This window comes from Asparagus officinalis, chromosome 10 (genome assembly GCF_001876935.1).
Source record: "Asparagus officinalis chromosome 10, Aspof.V1, whole genome shotgun sequence".
Classification (NCBI taxonomy): domain Eukaryota; kingdom Viridiplantae; phylum Streptophyta; class Magnoliopsida; order Asparagales; family Asparagaceae; genus Asparagus; species Asparagus officinalis.
This window is the reverse complement of record NC_033803.1, coordinates 7,306,610-7,324,423: the sequence shown is the minus strand read 5'-3', so window position 1 is coordinate 7,324,423 and position 17,814 is coordinate 7,306,610. Positions and strand designations below refer to the sequence as shown.

Sequence of the window (17,814 nt, the reverse complement as noted above, 5' to 3'; positions counted from 1 at the left end):
ATGCTTGGCTATAGAAGAGAGGTCAAAAATGAGCACATAATACCCCCTTATAATCATTTCAGTCGTCTATTATACTTTCGTTTTTGTTAGCTCCTATCCTGACCGTCTTCCTTTCCGGGGAAGATAACATTACATCATATATTGATGAAGTAGCGTACGGTAAATATATTAGCAACAATTTTAAATCAGTGCAATCAGTATACAGTATCAGGATAACCAGCGAATATGCAACGTCGTGATAATCAACAAATATATCGGCGCAATCAACTGCTTTAAAATGTGTGCTACAGTTCTTGTAGTATTGTCCTTTCTTCCCGTCTGATTCTCTGTAGAGAGTGCTCTTTCTCGACAGCCAAGCATACTCCAAATGAAAGAAACAGCATGTTTCCTACTAAACTCCGACGTGATCTCTTAACAAAAGAGCAGGTGTAATCCAATTAAATTACTCAGTACCCCCTTTGAATTCTAACGCATTAGGTAAAGGGTTAATTGGAAACAGACCCTTGTAGTATCATCCAATCGGAAATAGATCTCGTATAGTTTTATTTGTTGTAAATAGACCCCCTATAATTCTAGTTGCTGCTAGTTGATCACCTAAGTGAAAAATTTTTGACTCTTAAAATCATTAAAAATATTTGAAGAGGCAGATACACCCTCCATAATTCTATTAGTGAGGATAAACATCCAATTGCCTTTTTTTAATACTCTAAAATAGTCAAAATAGTTGAGTTATATACTACCAAGGGGTGTATTCAGAACAAATAGAACTACAAAGGGTCCATTTACAACAAGTATAACTATATGGAGGCTATTAGCAACAAGTAGAACTACAAGCTGTCTCTTCGCAATTGGATTGTACTACAGGGGATGTGTTCCGAATTAACCCTTAAATAAATAAAAACCTCGGATCAGCCGAATACAATGGGTTTCGTTATTAATGTATCTATCCAAGACTTGATTATTTACTCAATGCACCATGCTAATCCACTCAAGATAACCATCAACGAATAAATGATATTAGACACTCAGAAACGGAAGGTCTGAATACAATTGTTGGCCAAATGAACCTTAACAAAAAATCGTGTAATGTCCGCAGCCAAAAAAGTACACAGACAGCATATTTTTACCAGAACTAGTCAATCAAATACATGATTTTGGAACATGAAAATTCTTTGAAAGATTCAAAAGTGAGAGACAAAAAAATAGTTTACAAAACCAAACACTTGGAACTCAAAATCACAATCTAAACTCACAGAAACAATCAGGCAAAGCCAAACCCCTACCAGTTACAAAATCCTCCCTGTGCTCCCTCCACATTGCCTCCCTCAACTCATCCCCTCTCATCCCTTCAGCGCTACGAACCGAAAAACCCCTTCTGCTCAAAAACAAAGTCTTGTGCTTCCCCTTCAGTGTCCTCATCACTGATACCATTTTATCCATATTCCCAAAATAAGTAGCAACATAAGCATCACTATTGATCGAAACATAGTAATCCAATGCAGCTTTAGTGTTACCGTGCATTTGGACAATATCCTCACTGCTGAGAAATGAAGCTTTAGTATAGACATTGGTGTAGACTGATGTAAACCCTTCGACCTCCATAATGCCATCTCCTGCTGCCAAATAGATGGTTGTGTTTGTTGGGATGTTGAGTGATTTGAGGATAAAGGCGGTTTCTTTAGGTGTGAGGGGGCATTTTCCACGGGCTCTCCAGATACGGGCAGAATCGCCGGTCCATGGTTTTCGATCTCCACGGGCTGATTCAATGGCTTCTTGGGATTGGGAGGAGAGGCCGGAATATTGGCATTGGCTGTAGGCTACCATGTCAGGTTCAAATCTTAGGTGAAGAGAGAGGAAGGGTTTTGGGATGGAGTTCAGGAGATCAAGGGCTTTGGATTCTAGGGCTTTGTTGAGACGAAGGGCATTGTAGCAAGCTTGGCAGAAGGCGGCCTTGGCATATAAAGGGTACCTGCAAGTTTGGTGCACATTGTAACCACAAGTCTTTTTTGCTATATACATCTAACTAGTTATCCATAAACCATATATAGACTGAAGCGTTTATACCAAGAACAATATGCTTATTCTCTTAGACGATCAACCTGCTAATGTGAAAACTTACATAACTGTAAACGTGAATATCAATATTTTTTTTAACTTCCCTAATTTGGTTCCAATGACAGGCGAGAAGGCCAAAATCTAAGGTACAAAGATAGAGAGTACAGGGATTAAGATCAGATGGTAGAAGCCACAAAGAAATCAGAGAGAGTGATAGCCATCTGAAACAAGCCTAAAGTCTACTATTTATTCCCTGTAATCAATTCTCAAGGTCCTAAAATATGGTATTTCTACTGCTGGAACCAAAATTCATACTTCCTAAGTTGGTGGATGGAAGCCTCTATTTCTTTGTCAGTTGCAGTTGGTTGTCATTTAAGCTTATGTTACGGAAAATGGTGATATTCTTGTAGCTGAAGGTAAAGCTTGACATGACGACATATTGTTAAAACAGATTCAATGATTGTCCCCGAACAAACTCATGATTTTAGCTGGCATTATCAGTGTTTATATGCTAAAAAGGGAAACTAGTCCGTGTTTCATCTATAATCTCCTATGATTAACAAACTTCACTTACCATCTTCTGTCCTTCCAAGAAAGCTCCAAGGAGATGTTCATCTGATTTTATCCCATCACCCAGAGTAAGTAGGAAATAAACATTTCTTATTTTCAACAATTATATTCTTTTTTCCTGGGTGTATCCAGGAGTAACTACCATAATTTTCAACAGTTATATTATCTACTTTTGCATTGTGCCCCTCTCATAACCTGTTCACTACAACCTAAGGGTGGCAATCAGACTGATAAGAGTGGCCGAGCAGGTACTGGTCAGGCTGGCTTCAGATCAATTTGCATATGCCAAACTCATACATGACCCATTTGTTTATTGGGTCAAAGATCTCGATTCAACCTGCTTAATAATTAGGTTATGCATATATAATCATTAACTCAATTATAAGCAGACCATGTCCAGACTCCAGATAAATGGTTATATTTTAAAAAAGACATGTTGCTGAAGAAAATTAAACTCTTAGCTAATTTGAAGATGGGCACACGCATCTTAATATTCCAACCACTAAAGAAAGATGTTTATTTTTGTTATTGAATAATAACCTTTGTTCTATTTATATACAAATTATATGAGTTATTTTATTTTTAAAAATTATTTGATATTTAAATTTGATCGAGACAGGCTATATGGTTAAAGTTATTAATTCTTACCCAACCCGTTTATAAATTAGTATTCAATGAATGATAAATAACAATCCGGTCGAACAGAGTAAACATGTCCATGGAACGCAGGTCCAATACTGACAGCAATTAACGCATGAATACTCAAAAATGAGCCTACTGATTTCTTTTTAGTTCTTGAACAGGATCCTAAGCATATATTCTATTTCAAGCAAACCAACAAGATGTCAGCCCGGTGCAAATCCATAGTATTGACCATACTCTTAAGGAACCCTTTAGGATGAGTTATGAATGATCGGCATCCAACGTATGAGATCTTTCCACAAAGATAAATCCCTTTTATTTATTTCTTTATGATTCATTGTGAATAGACCCCTGTACTACTTCAAGCAAATCAACAAGATGTCAGCACAGTGCAAATCTATAGTATTGACCATGCTCTAAGGAACCCTTTAGGATGAGTTATGAAAAGTCAGGCATCCAATGTATGAGATCTTTCTACAAGGATAAATCCCTTTTATTTATTTCTTTATGGGTTAATTTCGAATAGACCCCATGTACCACCGCCCAATTGCGGATAGATTCCATGTATTTCTTTTCCCGCAGATAGAACCCCTGTAGTGTTTGGCCAAGTGCGGATAGACCCCCCCTGAGTGTACTTTTTCAACTCTAAAAGAGGGGGGGAAAGGTAATTGGGAGTCTATCCTCAACAATAGAACTACAAGGGGTCTATCCACCTCAATAAAACTTTTTTGACTCTTTTAAGAGTAAAAAAAGTTCACCCAAGGGCTCTATCAGCACAAATAGAAGTATAAAACTACAGGGGTCTATCCGCAATTGGGTGATAGTACAGGGGGTCTATCCACATTAACCCTTTCTTTATTTTCTCGCATACACTTTGTTGTGACCTTGCATGCACAAACAAATTACACCCTAACTCACAAGCTACCCAATCAAATACTAAATATTAATGGTACACAGCTCTATATGCACCTGAAACAAGTACCAATTTAGAAGGAAATTCCTGTGGGGTGGGTCGTGTATAAGGTCTGGTACTGCACAGTGCATACATTGTCTTGCACTTCTTGTATGTTTCTTTTCTACATGCATTATCCACCCTCTACGTGAGAGCATTCCCCTAGAGAGATAACAAGCTTCAAAATAAACCCTCACAATTTCCCTGGCATATATTTGCCGAAGTAGCACACCCAAGATTAAAATAACATAATTACGAAACAAATTAAAACTAAATTGTCAATGAAATCAAAAGTTAACGGTCTAGACAAAAGGGGCATTTGTTGTTGCTATGCTCTAAGAGTACTATATACTAGTCTCTCACACGTAACCAAGCAAGGCAACGTAATAATCATGCACTCTGGCTAAAATCCAAACCACCATATGTTATTGAACCATATAACTATTAGATAGAAAATTAGCACATATTGCATATTAAGGAAGGTTTGCTAGGTATTGTTTATCTAATTAAACAAGCAACTTATGATATTGTTTATCTACTTAAACAAGTGAGCAGCTCACCACTTGTGGTCAGGTGTACATAAAATGACTCAATCATGACAATCAGATAAAGCCCCATAAGTCCTATCATAGTGAAATTTGTGGCCACTGGGAAACCGAAAACAACTGCAAGCTGATAAAGTATGCTAATAAACTCATTACTAACAGTGTTAACGTGAATTTTGGGTAGAAACGGCAACTGATGATGCCAATTGCCAAAGATCCAAAACAGGCAAGCGCATGATGTGACATGTTCATAGCCAGTTACATTGAATATCAGAGATACTTTAACAAATGTCATTCATCTACGTAACGGAGGGCATATATTTGTACCTGTCTCTCCGTTGGCTCATTGCTGGCGCAATAGAAATATAGCGATGTTCCAGAAGAGAGGGAAGAACAGCCTCAACATAGTCAAAAAGTCCTTTGCGCTTGCTGCAGTCAACCTTGAACGGTTCCCTTGATGCAATCTCTTTTGGCAGCTCCCTCACAATCTCAATAAAACCTTTGGTTTCTTGAATAAAATAGTCTACATCAAATACATCCCCAAAACCACTGATTGAAACTTCACATCAGCTATACTATATTTATGAACTAAACATTAACAAACAGCTATTTTCTCTTTCTTTCCATGGCTATCTTACCTTGACTCGTTCCAATACGCCGCAACCTCAAATTTCGGCAACACCAAAGTTGCATTTAAAATACGAGCTATCCCAATTCCATCACACAACTAAATTTCAAAAACATACTCAGAGACCCAAAAATAATAATAATAATAATAATAAAGCGGAAATTTTTGTGTATAACCCCAAAGTTCTTCCATGATTTATTTTTAGAGTCACCCACTTCCAAACCCATTCTTAAACTCAAAATACCCGCTCTGGATTATTTTTAACACTTCTGTTTCCAGATCTCAAGATTCCTATAACTGGTCATAACTTGATATATTTGATGTATCCGAAGCTAGATTTGGCTATAACATGAAAATTAATTCAGTATGAGTGTTTTGGGTTGAAGAATGACTGTGGAAGTGGTGGGTTAAAGTTAAGTTGAGTAAAACTTCGGGTCTGTAATTAAAACAAAAACCTTAAAATGGGAAAATAAAAGAAGAAATTGAGGCTCACATCACGCCTCAGTTGGTTGAGGCCACCGTAGCAATCAACTCTGATGTAGCCATTTGCTCTCTCCGGCAAAGCTGCACTGAAGCCAATTGATATAGATACAAAGTAAAATAACATAAAAACCCTAAAAAATCAAAGAAATGAAACAATTTCCATTACCAGCTACTAACCAGTTAAAGCTTCAAGAGTCCACCAACTGCAAGGCCGCCACTCAAAAACCCTAGGGGCCGTCCAAATAACCGATTTCTCCGTCGAAAAGGGCCTGATCGTAATTTCCCAGAAAAAATTGCAACTTTGAATCAAAAAGATCAGAAACTGAGAAGAAAGAGAGAGGGATGACTGTTTACTTGAAGGAGGATGTCGTCGATAGGAATCGAGTGGAGAACTCCGACGAGGGGAAGAAGACGACGGCGGCCGCGGCGAGAGAGAGAGCGAAGAGGAGGAGGAAGAAGATCGGCCTCATGCGATGGTTCCACGAGCTTGAAGACAGCATCGGGCCGAGAGTCAAGAAAACCCTAACGGCGGCGCTCAGATCCCTAATTTGTGCATTTGATTCAGATCTCGCTCTCTTTTGGACTGAAATTTTGTGAATGTGAGCTCTGTTTTATTAATGGAGCCGCTGCTTCGTCGGAAACCAGCTCAGAGTGAGAAAACATGGTTGGAGGAATTGCATATTAGTCCATTATATTGATCACTAATTGCCACATAGTCGCTAAAATCTCATTACTTATTTACTAGTCCCTTAAATCTTTAGTGTTCTTGCCATATGGTCTTTCCGTTAGAAAAACCGTTAACTTCTCCAACTCTATCTTAGGGCTTGTTTGGATTGAGGGGAATGAGGGTGAAGGGAAGTTAGGGGAACCATTCACCTCCATTCACCTTGTTTGGGAACACTTAGGAGGTGAAGTTAATTCACCTCCATTCACCTTGGTTCACCCCCTAATAGTATAAAAATTGTTACCCCCCAAATTGGGGTGTAACCAAGGGGAATGGAATTCCCTTCCCTTCCCTTCCTTTCCCTTCCCTTCCCTTCACTCAGTTTCCCTTAACTTCCCTTCACCCCCTACGAATCCAAACAGGCCCTTAGTTTTCCAATAGGACAAATTTTCAAAACCAACCTTTTTGCAAAAATATTCCCCAAAAACGATATGTTTCAACTTTAATTACCAAAATCGGCCCAGTTTCACGTCAGGGCTGAAACTAGGTCGGTTTTGACGAAAAAAGTTCTCAAACTTCACGGGAGTTGAACTCCCGTGAAGTTTTTTACATAACAAAACTTCACGGGACTTCAGGGCTGAAACTGAGTGAAGTCCCGTGAAGTTTTGTTATGTGAAAAACTTCACGGGGTTGAACTCCCGTGAAGTTTGAGAACTTTTTTCGCCAAAACCGACAGATCGTCTTTTAAAAATAAGTTTCAAAAAGCGCTTGTTCTAAAAATTTGTCATTTTCCAATAACTCAAGTTATCTTAGGGCATCTCCAACCATACCCTCTAAATTGGAATATTCTAGGAATATTCCAATTTGGAGGGTGAAATTTGGAGGGTTGCTCCAACCCACACTCTCCAAATATTTTTTTTATTTTTTTATCAAAAAAGCCATATAAATTAAATAATGTTGGATATAGTTTACATTAAAAAATTTATTGTTAATAATTTATTTAGAAAAAAAATTATAACATTATAAAGGTGTCGATGAGAGCTTTAAAATAAACCCAATATTAACACTGCAATACAACATATTAAAAAAGAAGATCTCAACATATTAAAAAAATTTATAACATTATAAAGGTGTCGATGAGAGCTTTAAAATAGATCCCCGTATTTAAAATTTCATGTCTGATACTTATTTATTTAATTTAAAAATTAATAATTTTATAATAATACTAAAATAAATTAATCTTAGTTTCATTTTAAAGATCTCAACGAGCCCTTTCCAAATATATGATGATTTCAAATATTAGATTAATAATTTTTTTAACTATATTTATTTAAAATTAAACATCTAATTTAAATTATTAAGAAGGATGGCAAAGTGGTAATTTTTAAGAAATTAAATAGTTAAAAATGGCAAAATTGTAAGTAATAAACCATGAATAGTGTTATGGAGAGACCCTCCATTTTTTCTCCTCACCCTCTAAATTTGGAGGGTCAAATTTGGAGATCTCTAAATTTGGAGAGTGGTTGGAGAGATTCCACTCTCCAAATTTGAAGATTTTGAAGATACACAGGCTGGTTGGAGATGGTCTCATTGCTCCTAAAGTACCCAGCGCTTGCCCAAAAGTAGCCCTCAAGTAGGGATGGCAATTCTGGTCCAAACCCAATAACCCACCTAGATCCATCCAATATAAAACCCATCCAAACCAACCCATTTAGCTAAATGGGTCTAATTGGGTGGGTAACTATTTCTATAGTAGTTAAATGGGTATTAAATGGGCAGGTCTTGACCCAACCATAACCCACCCAAACTTAGCCAGCAAAATAGAAATTTCCTCTCCCCTCTATCTGCGATTCTCTCTCTCCAAAACATCTCGGCTCCCCTCTCTCTGCGATTCGTCTCTCCGAGCTTCTACGGGATTTTCCCGGTGGCACCACCGCAGATCGGCGACCGAGGGCTGATCGACGACGAAGAAGAAGACGACGGCGGTGATCGGCGATGAAGACGACGAAGCCTTTGAGTAAGTAAATCAGGAGTCCTCCCCCATCGCGAGAGCGATCTCAAACCCCAAGCTCTCCAAGCTCCTCCCCCATCGCTCCTCTCCTCCGATAGCGAACAAGCGCCGCCGCGTCAGTGATCTCGCCGTCGACTGCAAGAGATCCGATATCGACTGCAAGTTCGCTCACCCTCACTCCGCCGATTCAAGTAATTTGATCTATTTTCTCTTGTTTAATTTGATTTTTTAGGGTTTAATTTGATTGTGGCTGTTGTTTTTAGGGATAAGGTGATTTTTTAGGGTTTACTTTAATTTCATTTTTTAGTATTAGTTTTGTTCTTATTTTTATTTTTATTTTAATATGGTGATTCAAGCTATATTTCTGCTCGATACACTGGATAAGGATATTAACTCGTTCATCTGTTCTTTTTTGACAAGCTAATAATAGTTTATTTGTTAATTTTAGCATATTGCCGCTAAAATCTATAGGAAACAAAATAAAAAGATAACAGTTGAGAAATACACAAGAAATAAAACACTTTAAGCTGTGACAAGGGCATTGAAATTAGGGTTAATGGCACATAGACTCCCTGTAGTATTGCTTTGTACACTTGTTACCCCTTAAATTTGATGTAAGCAAATATAGAGTAACATTTCGAATAATGTCGCTTTAATATACGAATATTGTTGCAATTACTAAATTGTTCAATTGTAATCTCCTAAATTGTTGATTTCACTTTTGTTGGGTAGTGTTCTTTTCTTATTGTAGTTATTTAATATATATGAAGCTATTTTATTAACTTTTGACATTTGTTTTGATATTTAAAAGTTATTTTTCTTGTTTCAGCTACTATGTCTTTGAATGAATTTACTGCATGCGATGATGGTAGTGAATCTGGTAATGAAACTATATCTATACGTAAAAGAAGAGCAAAATCAAAAGTTTGGGAGTATTTTACTGAGTTGCCTGTTGATAGTGATGGGAAAGCTAAAGTTCAGTGCAAGAAATGTGACCAAGTTTATGTTAGTGGTTATGGTACCACAAATATGTTGAGGCATATTCATTCTTGCCCAAAACGAGATATAGATGAGGTTGATTCATCGTGGAAAACCATGTCATTAGATCAAGATAATTATAGAGAAATGTTGGCTAGGGTCATTGCATTGCATGGTTATTCGTTCTGTTTTGTGGAACATCGAGAGATACGCAAATTACATACATTTTTAAATCCTGAAGTCAAGCATATCTCGAGGAACACCACTAAAGCTGATTTGCTTAAGTTGTACCAGAAAGAAAAAAAAAATTCTTAAACAACTTTTGAAGCTAGTTCCTAGCAGAATCAGTCTAACTACAGACTTGTGGACCTCTTCAACATCAGATTACTACATGTCTCTTACTGCACATTACATTGATGAGCAATGGATCTTGCAAAACAAAATATTAGCTTTGTCTCATGTTTCACCCCCATATAGTGGGGCAATTTTAGTAGAGAAGCTATTTCATTTACTGAAGGAGTGGGGCATCGAAAAAAGAATTTTCACTGTTACATTGGATAATGCATCATATAATGATGCTTTTATGAAGATTTTGAAAGACCATCCTGCTTTAAAGGAGCATTTTGTCTCCAATGGTGAATTTTTGCATGTACGATGTTGTGCTCACATTTTAAATCTTGTTGTACAAGATGGTTTAAAAATAATTGATAAATCTTTATCCAAGTTTAGAGAATGCATTAAATATGTAAAGAGTCCTCCTGGAAGGAAGAAAAAATTTGCAGAGTGTATCGAACAAACTTGTTCAGTTAGTGCAAAGAAAATTCAACAAGATGTGTCCAATAGGTGGAATTCCACCTTTTTAATGTTGGAGAGTGTTTTACCTTTTCGTCGGGCATTTGAGCAATTGAAGGTAATCGATTCAAATTTTACATTTTGTCCATCAACTGAAGAATGGGTAAAGGCTGAAAAAATAGCAAAGTTCTTGAAACCTTTTTATGAAGTGTGCACTCTTTTTTCTGGAAGTAAATACCCAACTTCTAACTTGTATTTTGGTGGGGTTTGGAAGATACAAAAATGCATAAAGGAAGAGATGACAAGTGAAGATGAAGACATAAAATCTATGGCAAGTGATATGGAGAAAAAGTTTAATAAATATTGGAAGTGTTATAGCAAGATTTTGTCCTTTGCATGCATCTTAGACCCCCGTTATAAGGTGAAATATGTGGAGTTTTGTTTTCAAAAAGTGGGTCTTGGTTCTACTCATGTGGTGACTCTCTTGGATAAGTTAAAGCTTCTTTACAAAGAATATGAGAGAGCATCAAATGATATATGCATGGCCGGTAGTAGTTCGGAAGAGGCCTTTGGAGATGTTCGTGATGATGAGATGCTTGAGTTTGAACAGTTTGAGAGCCAAGTAGTTTCAGTCAGTAGGACCAAGTCTGAATTAGAGGAGTATTTAGATGAAAAGATACTTTCTTGGAAGAAAAATGAGAAACTGAATGTTCTTGAATATTGGAAAGTAGAATCTGAGAAGCGTCCTCAATTATCCATGATGGCTCGTGATATACTCAGTATCCCTATTACTTCAGTGGCCTCTGAATCTGCTTTCAGCATAGCTGGTCGTGTGCTTGATAAGTACCGCAATCGTCTTCTTCCGGAAAATGCCGAAGCTCAAATATGCCTTGGTTCTTGGTTAGAGGAGGTTCCTTGTAAGTTGCTTACTTTTTCTTGTTACCTTCTGTAAATTTATGGTGTACATGTGTTATATTAGACTAACATAGTTGTATCCTATGATCTAAATGCAGCTTTGGAAGATATTGAAGAAGGACATCTGTTGGTGCATGATTTTAGTGATATTCAAAATTTTGAATCTGAAGGAGGGTGGTGAAGTGCTTGTTAGAAGATTTGTCATCTTGTCTTGGCTGACTATGTTACTATTTTTTTCTACACAATGGCTCTTAATTTTCATGTGTGCAATTACTGGGGGTTACATAAGGTTTTTGTAGAGAACTTATTGTTTTAATGCAACGGATATTGTTGTTACATAAGTTTGTAATTCGCGTCTGTCTTTCACTAGTACTTGCATATTGTTCCTTGTAGAATTTGATCTTCTGATGCCTTCAAATTGTAGATGATTTCTCTTTCGCGCATATGGTCCCTGGAATATTGCTTTCCAAAACTTGTAAAAATTGTAGATGATTTCTCATCAACAATTTTCACAGAGGAGTGAAGATTAGGAGGATAAAAACAGAATTCAGGGTATGGAAGTTTCCTCTGGTCTAGTGCATTTTCTCGTATAGAAATCATCTCTGACATCAGCTTTTGCATCTCACTTGCAACTTGTTGCTTAGAAGGATCAAGAACACTAAGTGAAAAGATCTGAACAAGAAATTGAACATGCTCGTGTATTAGACAATACAACTGCCGAAGTTGATTTGCTGTAAATCCAGTGTTTATGTAAGCGCCAGAAGTATATGGTGTGCAATGAGGAAAAACCATAGGAGATGAAAATGGCCATCCATGTAATGGAAGACCAGATGCTTGTACAGTTGATTCATATGGCACCAAAGGGCGTAATGGCATCTTCGCTTGTCCCATAAGAGTTTTCTTGTCTTTTGCAGATTCCTTTAAGCGCTTCTTCTGCCTAGTCACCGGCACATAACCACCTCCCTCTTGCTTACCATTCTTTCCTTCATCATAATCAACATTTTCATCAACATCACTCTCCAGTGCCTCCTCAATTTCGAGCTCAAAGTCAGCATCATTATCTTCTCCTCAATTTTGAACTAGAAAATCATATAGGTTAACATCTGTATTTGCTCCCACGTTCTTACCAAAATGACTATATTGCAAATTTCTAGTTTGTTGTTTGAAAAATTTTAGTGTTTGCAAATTTCTAGTTTGCTTTAGTATACTTGCATATTGTTCACACACTCAAATAGATGTTTTCAATTTGCAGGATTCACTGGTAGAGACCGCCAAAGATCAGGCTAGCTCCATGAGCAATATGATTGTGCAGGCTACGAAGTAGAGAGTTCCATGATTTTGCCATGGGCTGCATTAGCCCTTACTGTTTTCAACTTTCGTGAGGCGATGTTGTGAATATAAGCGAGGCAATTGGTTCTATATGATCTCATGAGGTGTATGGTCACTGTGTTTTCCATACCGCAGTTTGTTCGAAAACAATGTATGTTCATTCACAGTTTGTTCAGATTGATGAAAATTTGTTGTCATGTATGTTCATTCACAGTATGTTCATTCACAGTTTGTTCAGTTTGTTCGAAATTTTTTTCTCATGAGGTGTATGGGCAACGTATGGTTTGGCATTCATTGAAGACTATTGCTTTCCAAAACTTGTAAAAATAGGCCAATTCTTCATTTATTTTTTGTATGTATTTCTCAGTTTTAAAACCCCCTGAAAGTTTATAAAAAACCCTGTGAAAGTTTGCGTAAAACCCCTTAAAAGTTTGCAAAAAACCCCCTGAAAGTTTGCGTAAAACCCCCTAAAAGTTTGCAGAAAACCCCCTAAAAGTTTGCAGAAAACCCCCTAAAAGTTTGCAGAAAACCCCCTAAAAGTTTACAGAAAACCCCCTGAAAGTTTGCAGAAAACCCCCCTGAAAGTTTGCAGAAAACCCCCTAAAACTTACATATATATAAAAGCATTATAACTAAATGGGTTATCGGGTCACCCATTAACCACCCATTTAGTAAATGGGTGGATGAGAACCGACCCATTTAGCAAATGCTAAATGGGTTATAAATGGTCAAATGGTCATAAATGTGACCACCCATTTATGACCCAACCAAACCCAACCAAAACCACCCATTTGACATCCCTACCCTCAACCCTAGACTATACCCCTAAACCCTATACCCCCTAATCACGACACGAGTACAGTAGCAGTCGCTAAACAGCTACTGCTAGCATTGCTCGAGGGATGTAATAGTACTTATAATAACAACATTAGTCATTTTTTTTTTAAATGACTAAGTGGTATCTTACGTATATATAGTAAGCTTAAATCCATTTAACCTTGATGGTTTTCTTTCTTCTAGCAATCAAAGTTCAGCTCCTTTCGCAAACCAGACTCTAAATACGCAATAAAATAAACAAATAAATAAATAACTCATAAGGAATCGGCCTAAAAGTTTTTTTTTTTTCAAGAGATGACCGATGTCCATATTCAGTTACAGAAGACTTTCTATAACATACAACAAAATCAAATCCCCAAATGAGCAAAAACGCATATAGAGCAAAACTGGACATAATACCCAAATGTTGAAGATACAACAGAAGACTTTCTATACAAACATCAGAGCAGTACTCTTTAACTCTTTCGATAACAAAAAAATGGGAACATCCGCAGATCCTAGCTATAGAAAAGCATACAACAAAAATCAAACGGCAAATAAATTACAATGCATACAACAAACCCTGCCATATAAAATGTTGTACAATACACAACAGAAGGCTTCTTTACATACATCAGAACAGAACAGAACTCTCTCTCTCTCTCAAACTGAGAAAAAAGAAACATTAGCAGCTCCCCTCATGGGACTTCAAGGGTTAAAAGAACACAAAAAAGGGGAAGATATAGGTCATGTACAAAATCTCAAAATCTTTTCCTCCCACGCGGTAGCTTGTCAGATGAAATTATACCTTATACACAGCCAAAGGAAAATTGTAAGAGGATCTTGATTTCCTCATAGAAAAGCCTCTGAAAATTGGCTTCCCTCACTCAGAGTTCTTTGCAGAAGCTGATGAAGAGCTCGGGTTTGAGGACTCATCCCCTGAAGAGTCTGATGCGCTCTCCTGATGATTTTCCGAATTTGTCTTGGATCGCCTAGACCGGACATTGACGCCCACAGGGAAGGGTTCCTGTAATTTTTATAAAAGAAAAATCAATTAGAGGTTTTTCTCCGAAACATCTAATGATACATGTAAAATTGCTAGCATGATGAGACCAAAGTTTTCTCTTTTTAAATTAGATGGGAACATTTTTTTTTGTCTCATGTCAAACTATGAGAGAAAACTACAGTCAGAGAATGCTGCTTGATTTCATCCATTGTTTACTAATTGAGGATTGTCATTAAGAGCTGTGTTTGTCCTCAGCCAGACGCTATGGAAGGCTTAAAATGGAACAGGAACGAATCTTGCCCCGTAAACAAGGAAGAGATGGTAACTACTAGAGCAATAAAATCCAGAATACGTACATGATATAAAGATGGGGAAATAACATTATTTGTCCAAAAAAAATTTGCAACACATGACGCTTTCAGAAATAGTGATGACTATGAAATTGCATCATGTAGAACATTGTTAACACTGAAGAAGGTTGCTTTTCTTGAAAATTGGGCAGCTTGGTTTGAGTAGCCACCTCTGGGGCTCCAAAGGAGTATGGTTGACAATCAATTCTAACCAGTTCAAGCTCTAAGAAAACTAAAAACTTTTGAAGAAGATATAAAAGTAGAATGAATGACAATATTATAAGATGGTCTTTGAGATGTTGCCTTCACAGTGAATAATAGAAATGGAGGCATCAATTCAGTAAATAACGACACTGTGTAGGAGAGACTCTTTAATGGTAGCTTGTAGCATGCTTCAAGAAATCCAAGTATATGAATAAGATCACTGCTTTAGGACTGGGTACTACGTACATTTCAGATGGGAGTTATTCTTTGTAATTCCTATGATCCTATAACTCTCTATGAGGTTTTGGAGCTGATTTCTTCACCATCGGCAAAGGAAGGACTTGTGCAAGAAAGGAAACTGCCGTAAAACCAAAACAGTGGATCAGCAGAACTATTGTATTTTAGCAAATTAGGCTTACGGAACTGAGACCCAGAACAACAAAATTCTCCTGGACTAGAAGGTAAAGTTCAGATGACTCGAAGTATGTACTCCCAGTGATTTTTGCATTATCACATGAAAGAAGTGTAGATTTGAAGTACTTGAATGAAGACAATATGCAATGATTTTATACCTGATCTCCTGCATTAGGACCATCTGAACGGAAAATAATAGGGCGACACCGTTTATCCTCATTCATCAAACTAGAATTCTGGAAGTGATTAATAAGAGCTGCTTTCCCCTGGATACGAGCATATGCAAGATATGCCACTTTTTCACTGTTAAACTTTTCCCATTTTTTACCATTGAATGCCTGCAAAGGTTACATTCAACTCTTTTAGCAGCAAATCTTAGGGACGAAGAATGGAAGCAAGTTTTTTATTAAAAAACCCATGCCTATTTAATGCTGATATAGATACCCGCAAAACAAAAATAAAATTTAGTTCCAAAGTCTTTGCAGTCAGCATCACAATATAGAACCTTTTATATAAATTCACTGGGATATTGGGACCGGAAAATAGGGTGCCGTAGAAGATATCCAGATTAAAAAAACTCTAGTAATTAGGATATGAAAACACATACCTGATAAAATGAGATAATGTGTTGTGGATCAGTCATGTTGATAAAAGCATATCCCACATTACATTTATTCTGAAAATGGTAAAAAGGAAATTAGCTGATGAATTGATAGCAATAAATGGCATCTAAATTTTACCATCAAGAACAAACAAAGTTTTTGTTTATACAAAGACTTTGAATACCTTAAAATCTATAGGCAAGTAGATAAAATCATAAGTTCCTTTGTGTTGATCATCGATAGTACCCAGAAGCATCTTGGACGTGTACCTGAAACTCAGTTACTCGCAATCAGATAAACCAGAATAGAACAAGTACATAAAGACGCTACAATTGTAACTGAAATAAAGATGAATTGAATAAAGGAGTTATCCACTTACTTATTAGGAATGTTTTTTATCATTAGCGTGGTGCGTGAGTCGTCTCCTTGAATAATCCGGTTGATGTCAAGTTCATATTGCTTTTTGCTATCTGCTTGATTAGCACCCGAATCACTTATTCGCCTCCTCATGCGATCATGAGTAATATCATGCAAATTAGGTGTCTGATTCACACGGTTCCTTCCGTGAAACATGTGGCTCTTCTGCTGAGGTGAAGGAACCCCGATATGTGCAGAGGCAATAGAAGGGTCTACACATGTTCCATGAGAATGAGGAAATATATGACGAGAAGCAAGTTCCAGAGAGTGCAACTCAGAGAAGCTAGAAAATCCCATATTCTCCAGAGCACTTGGATGGAAAGCGGTAGCATCCTCATTCAAAGAATGTCTTTGGTTCCAGAGCAAGGGATCCACAGTTGGTGCTGACCCAACATGCCGATGAGGCAATACAGGATTTATATGAGCTGGAGCTCTAGTGAACCCATGCATTGTGGGAGATTGAGCAGGACTATTGTTCATGAATGGTGACAAATTCTGCCACATCATAGACCCAGGTTGATGATGATATGAATTGGAACTACTCCAAGTATAGTCATTCTCATGAAGAGGGTATTTTCCATTTCCAGAAACATTAAAGGCTGCGGAAAAGAAATATGGATAGAATTATTAAAACATCAAGAAAATAAAGACTTGAAAGGTGTTAACACATTCTTTACACAAATTATGTAACCGAATACTATATATAAAAGATAAAAGAATGATATATGAGAAATTGCTCCCACACAGAAAAGTTTAACGCCCACAGGAAGGTATAATAGTCAGAAAATTATTATAGAAATTCATTTCATTGCATGTACCTGCTTTGGTGTGTTCAAAAGAATGGCCACTATGGCCACCAGAACCAACTCTGTGCATGTTTCTATTGTCAACTCCCTGAGATAGTGTGGAACTAACATTTACAGCCATTGCTGACATGGTGCTTGGGGAGTTCAAAGCAACACCACTAGTTACACCATCACGTGGTAAGGTTGATATGCTTTGAAAACCAAGGTTCATATGTCCTAATGAATAGCCATTTATAGCCATCGCTGACACAGTGCTTGAGGAGTTCAAAGGAACACCACTAGTTACGCCACCATGTGGTAAGGTTGGCATGCTTTGAAAACCAAGGTTCATATGTCCTAATGAATGGCTCAGCTCAAAGTTGCCAGATTGATTGACAAAATTTCTAAGCAGTGCAACCCTGGCTGGAGACGATAACTTATGAGGGCTGCTAGAAGGAATTTCATGAAACTTGGACTCTGAAGATAATCTATTCTGCATTTCAAATGAAGCATGCACTCCCTGGACATCCCCATTATGAAGAACTCTGGAAGTATTTTCTCCAAGCGTCATCAATCCAGAAGAAACTGACATGCAAAGAATTATTTGTAAGTAGAAGCATAAACAGAAAAAGGGAGCTCAAGTTAACGCACCCAAT

The 17,814-nt window shown here is 37.3% G+C and overlaps 2 protein-coding genes across 5 annotated transcripts in view; both read right to left on the bottom strand.

Moving 5' to 3' along the window:
- On the bottom strand, nt 1,038-6,630 carry LOC109824996 (uncharacterized protein At1g04910-like). Of its 2 annotated transcripts, XM_020391652.1 has the most exons (7): nt 6,230-6,630; nt 6,053-6,144; nt 5,886-5,956; nt 5,403-5,491; nt 5,092-5,313; nt 1,515-1,969; nt 1,038-1,421 (listed from the first exon to the last, which is right to left on the bottom strand). In XM_020391652.1, exons 1-7 carry the CDS (start codon nt 6,373-6,375, stop codon nt 1,237-1,239), a joined length of 1,260 nt encoding a protein of 419 aa, XP_020247241.1. In that variant the 5' UTR covers nt 6,376-6,630; the 3' UTR covers nt 1,038-1,236. The 2 variants fall into 2 exon arrangements, with proteins under 2 accessions (XP_020247241.1, XP_020247240.1); XM_020391651.1 differs by having other exon boundaries at nt 1,159-1,969; nt 6,230-6,623.
- Nucleotides 13,828-17,814, bottom strand: part of LOC109826074 (protein MEI2-like 4) — a 14,728-nt gene continuing 10,741 nt past the window's right edge. For 2 of the 3 annotated variants that reach the window (XM_020393037.1, XM_020393038.1), the window contains exons 9-14: nt 17,192-17,743; nt 16,336-16,972; nt 16,141-16,225; nt 15,962-16,030; nt 15,513-15,692; nt 13,828-14,407 (exon numbers count right to left, since the gene is read on the bottom strand). In XM_020393037.1, the coding sequence (XP_020248626.1) occupies nt 14,264-14,407; nt 15,513-15,692; nt 15,962-16,030; nt 16,141-16,225; nt 16,336-16,972; nt 17,192-17,743 (1,667 nt within the window). In that variant the 3' untranslated portion in view covers nt 13,828-14,263. The remainder of the gene's footprint in view (nt 14,408-15,512; nt 15,693-15,961; nt 16,031-16,140; nt 16,226-16,335; nt 16,973-17,191; nt 17,744-17,814) is intronic. The other variant, XM_020393039.1, reaches the window with a different exon arrangement.

Coding starts and splice junctions, on each gene's coding strand:
- LOC109824996 (XM_020391651.1), bottom strand. CDS start 6,375: ATGCTGTCTTCAAGCTCGTGGAACCATCGCATGAGGCCGATCTTCTTC. Junction 6,145..6,229: donor TCGACGACATCCTCCTTCAA/GTAAACAGTCAT, acceptor AATTACGATCAG/GCCCTTTTCGACGGAGAAAT. Junction 5,957..6,052: donor GACTCTTGAAGCTTTAACTG/GTTAGTAGCTGG, acceptor GCTTCAGTGCAG/CTTTGCCGGAGAGAGCAAAT.